This window comes from Cupressus sempervirens, chromosome 9 (genome assembly GCF_028749045.1).
Source record: "Cupressus sempervirens isolate cs-2001-9-10 chromosome 9, ASM2874904v1, whole genome shotgun sequence".
In the NCBI taxonomy this organism is placed as follows: Eukaryota; Viridiplantae; Streptophyta; class Pinopsida; order Cupressales; family Cupressaceae; genus Cupressus; species Cupressus sempervirens.
The window spans coordinates 716413177-716418579 of NC_143126.1; the positions used below are offsets into that span (position 1 = coordinate 716413177).

A 5403-nucleotide genomic window follows, 5' to 3' on the forward strand; every position below is an offset into this window, starting at 1 on the left:
ATCATGTTTTTACTTAAAAAATCTTAAAAAGAATTCTAGACATAAATCAAAAAATGCACACCAATGAAGAACTTACTCTTGAAGAATAAGTTTATATTTTTACTAAATCATGTTTTGCCATCAAAATATGATTTTACTTTATGTAATTTTACTTCATTTATAGCATTCTGAATGGAATCTTACAAATTTTATTTATTAAAATTTTTAAATATTCTACATTAGAAAAAAGAAGTTCTTCATTGGTGTGCATTTTTTAAATCTGTGTCTAAAATTCTTTTAAAGATTTTTTAAGTAAAAACATGGTTGTGTCTAGAATTCTTTTACTCTTGAAGAGTAAGTTCATATTTTGATGGTGAAACATGATTTAGTGATATAGAGTCTTCATTGGATTATAAAAATTAGATGGTTATACTATTGAGTTCTTTATTCGTGTGCATTTTTTTATTTGTGTCTAGAACTCTTTTTAAGATTCTTTTAGGTAAAAACATGATTGGTGTGCATTTTTAACTACATGTTAAAAAAAATCCAACAATGTACTTATTTCATAGTAGAATGTGATCTTAAAAAACATTAGAATATGACTCTAAATGTTGATTAGAATGCTATATTCAAAATAATAATAACAATATTTTATTAGTTGTACTACTATTGAAGTAAGACACAAAATAAAATTCAATAATAAAGTATATTATTATAATAAAAATAAACTACAATATTTTTAAAAAAATATTTAAATTCATTTCAATTATGAAATTAATCTTTTTTCACTTTCAAAATTTTATTCTAAAAAAATTTCTCCATATTCAAAATTCAAAATATAAAATATGATGTAATTTATTAAAAATTATGAAATGGTTTCACAGTAAACTTTATAGCTAAAACATATTTATGACTCATTCAAGTTAAAAAAAAACATATATAAGTAATGGGAATATGATTAAAAACAGAAATTGATTTGCTGACATGTTGTCCCATCAATCCTGACATGTCTGTCCCATCACTTGGCAGAGAAGTTGGGGCAACGACAGAATTTGGGGCAGCTAGCCGGTGCAAATAAGTTGCACCATAGCCGGTGCCTAGACCTAGACCAGATGCCTTTGTCCAACTTCCCCACACCTCTAGGTGCTCTGGTTGGTTGTACTGTATGACCTATCCCGAGACAATAAAAGAGTAAAACGATACATTATAGTAGCAAATATTCTTATTGAATTTGGACTTCTGACACCAAAGATCAGATCACAGGTTGACATTTTGAAACCACTATAATGCAGTCTAGTACATCAATAAAGGCCGAATATCAATCCTATATGCATGATTAATGGTGTATTACATATATTCATTATTCAAGTAGCATTTAATTCAAATTAAATATGATTAGTAATTTGAGTCTAATCATCGGTTTGAGTCTAGTTTTAGCTGTATTTTGACATTAAAATCTTTTTGAAAAAGTAAGCAAAAGGGTGTTTTTTGACCAAATTATCTAAAATTCAATCTAGGTACCTATGCTGGAAACCAAAGTCACCCAAAAGTCGTTTGAATTCTGCCAGGGCTCCTGTGAGAGAATTTCGCTCTCTGTAGCAGACTTTTGACAGAATCTGACAAGGACCAGACTTTTGAGAGAATTGAACCAGAAATTCCTAGGTCCAAGAGAGAATCTGGTAACTTAGTGTTAATAATATGTTATCTTATTTATCCAGGTGTATATATAATTTAAATTCATATTTTTAATATAATTTTTTTAAAAAATATTTTATTATAATTACAAATAGATAGTGTTACCTGAAGTTTCTAGGACGTCAATTTTTTTGCCAAAATTAGGGATCGAGGAATAGGGTGGGGGGCAAGGACGACAAATGGGATGATTATATGTTGTTTAGGGAAATTTTATAAGGAAATATGCAAAAATGCAGAATGGGAACTTGATTCAATCTGCATTTAATCTTACAAACGACAAATGGCTTGGCTTTCTCTTCAGATCTTCACAAACTATTCATGAAATATGAAAGATGAAAAGCTAAAGCTTGATTCTTTATTGTCTCTCTTTGTTTAACATGTTCGGATCTTGGATCTTCTCTATTTTTAGGTAGAGACAAAATGAAGCAATTGCAGGGGATAAAAAGAAGTTTGGTCTTTTATTTTCTATCATCTAGATTTATTAGTTTGATTGCATATTGAGTAGAGTTTTGAGATCAAAAACTCTTGATGCTATTAGGCTAGCCATTCCCCCAGCTTGCCCTGTGGTTTGGAATTTCAATGATATATCTGTTGATGATAGCAAATTGGAATTTGGACGGATCATTTTCAGGATAGGAAATTGTAGATCAGATCAAGAAATGAATATTTTTGCACATACATCTATAGATCATAATTATTGCAAGTCAAATTAGAGATGACAGACATTTTCTCTTGGCCATACAGTAGCATTGAAGAGGATGAAGTCATATTTAGCATCAATTTGGCAAGGCCGTCACTGAAATCAAATTGTATCAGGCAGAATCAAGTTCCCATTCTGCAAAGCAGCATTCTTGGATTGATTTTCAGACTTCTTATTGTTATTTTTCTCGGGACTTCCACTCTGATATTCCCTCTTCCCTCTCCAATCTGGGGATTCACAAACACATCACAAATTATGGTTACAATATTCTATTATTACGGTTACAGTATTATATTATTTAAAGTAGTAAATGAGAAATGTGTTGTTGGAAGATAAAATACGTTAAACTATAAAATTTCTTAAATATGATTTATGCTCATCATTTTAATCTTCCCAAGTAAATTAATAGTTTATATATATGCATTAATGATAAGTATTGAGCGACACACCAAAATGAGAGAAATAATTCTAGTAAACTAATATATACTTTCACTCATTGAACTAAATATATAAACTTGCCGGGTTCAATGGATAACTAATTATTCTCAAGTACTAATATTCACTCATTATACTGAATATCCAAATTGTTGTTATGCACTATAGGACCACACTAAACATCATACTTTCTTGATAAATAATATTATATATCATCAGGAGAATTATTTTCAACTCTTTACTATACTATGCAATTTCATACAATCCTAATTTTTGAAAATTATGTTATCGCTTATCCCTTGAACCCCTCATAGGTACAAGTGCTTGTATATTAAAACAAATATATCATCCTATCCACATAACATTATAGCTGCGTCCCATAACCATTGGTGCAATTGCTAATTTAAAAAACAAAATAGCAATTTAGAACGTTCATGTCGTCCTACAGGTCTCCTATTGCACGCGGTATAGTTTAGGAGTTGGAGCTAAAGACAATTGTCGATCCTTGTATTCGCTTCACAACCAATCACATGTCCGCGCACCCAAATCCAACGGCTGAAGAATATTTTCCCACTTTGCCACGGATCGCAATACGCAAAGCCAATCCGACGGTCAAAGACGACCATATTTTTGCAAGAAAAGTTAACTATAAGTAACGAAAGGACGCCAAACATTGTACTCAAATCGGCAAGGCAGATTGAATAATTTTAGCATTGAAGCAGCGAAGATGTCTGGGAGAGGAAAGGGAGGCAAGGGTTTGGGGAAGGGAGGCGCCAAGAGGCACAGGAAGGTTCTTCGCGATAACATCCAGGGCATCACTAAGCCTGCAATCAGGCGTCTTGCCAGAAGAGGAGGCGTTAAGCGTATCAGCGGCTTGATCTATGAAGAAACCAGGGGTGTTTTGAAGATCTTCTTGGAGAATGTCATCAGAGATGCTGTCACTTATACTGAACACGCACGCCGCAAGACGGTGACCGCCATGGATGTGGTCTATGCTCTCAAGAGGCAGGGCAGGACTCTCTACGGCTTCGGCGGTTAAATCTAGGGTTTTGATTGTTTGTTGTTTTTGGTTTTTTTAAACACCACCTCTGATATGGAATCGTTTGTTCCCTTCTGAAGGTCGGGTTAATTGCGAGTTTAATCTACTTGGGAAGAAATTCTATTGCGTATTCCCGATTTAATTAGGCGTCATGTATGTATTATTTGAAATTTGCGATTGTAAATTTAAAAATCGTGATTTGAAGTTCTTGCTTTCAAGTAGTAGATTGAGAAGTTTTGCTGGTGAATGTTGATAAGGCTGTTGAACTTTGTACACATTGGATTGGAAATTGTGGTATTAATTAGATATTTGTTTTGGTGTGTCCACCTCAGCACATAGTTTTTATTAAGATAAACAGATTTTGAAAGGTGTTTGAAATCTTGTACAAGATTAAAGATTTTCAATAAGTTCAAAAATAAAAGATACAATAAACAAAAGTAGAACTGGTCACTTTTGAATATAGGGCAACCAAGGTGACAAAAAGCTTATCACCAACCAAAAGTAAAGATCCAGCAAGAGGGTAAAGTTAGATATATCACAATTTGTTCTTTGATTTAGAGCCATCTTTATATGATTGAAGGTTCATTTCTAAAGGAGTAGGGGGTTTTGTGTTTTTTTTTTCAATCATAGTCCAATTGTCTTTCACCTTAGTTGCTTTAGCAATTCAATCTCCAAATGAAATTAAACAATGAAGCCTAAGGGAATTTGAAACACCAACAATTTTCCTTGAAGAGCTTATTGTCAATTGGCCCTCATAGAATTAGGAGGAAGGATAGGGGCAGTGCTAAGAGAGGAAATAGGGTCCTAGCCCCCAATAGGACTAGGAGGGACATATAGGTAAGAGAAGGAATAGGAATCTTTTCAAACATTGGCACCAAAAGATCATCAATAGAGGGAATATTTGCAAATACAATTGTTGAATCTAAAAGTGCAATAGTGGGCTGAACTATTGTGTAGTGTTTAGAAGAGGGCCTTGACCACTAGGAAGATGGTTGCCTAGATTTAGTTTTCATAGCAATACAACGAGCAACAATGTGACCAATTTTATGACATTTTTTACAACGAAAAGAGATACCTTCATAATCCAATATTAGAGTTCAAGAGCCCTTTGGAGAATTCAAACAAGCCTTTTTAGGAAGGCCCTTAGAAATATCCATTTCTACAAGAAATTGAGCATATGTCAAATAAAAGATATCCAAAGTGTTTGAGTCCACAAAAAATCACCAATGGTAGTCCCAATAGCGTCATAAACTAAATCTAGCTAGAGATGCATTGAGAGATTTGGTATTCAAACCTGGATAGGAACTTTGTTAAAGGATTTAGTTAGTGGATCAAAATTCATATGCCATAGTTTGGCCATAAAGAAAATTTGTCCTCCCATGAAAAATTGTTATTGCACAAAATACTCTTTCTATATTTAACATAATTAAACTTTATTATAAAAAAACCTTTAGCCATTGGAAAGATGTGGACCACATTATTTAAAATAGGCTCCCAATGCTTAGAAATTCAAGCATGAAGATTACAAAGAGAGGCTCAAAAATCTTGAAATCTA

General features: G+C 32.8%; 1 protein-coding gene across 1 annotated transcript; it reads left to right on the forward strand.

Annotated features, from left to right (window-relative positions):
- The first annotated feature begins 3470 nt into the window (after positions 1-3470).
- On the forward strand, positions 3471-4052 carry LOC149540725 (histone H4). The gene has a single exon (XM_089801817.1). The coding sequence runs from the start codon at positions 3537-3539 to the stop codon at positions 3846-3848; it is 312 nt and encodes a 103-aa protein (XP_089657943.1). The 5' UTR covers positions 3471-3536; the 3' UTR covers positions 3849-4052.
- Positions 4053-5403: the final 1351 nt, after the last annotated feature.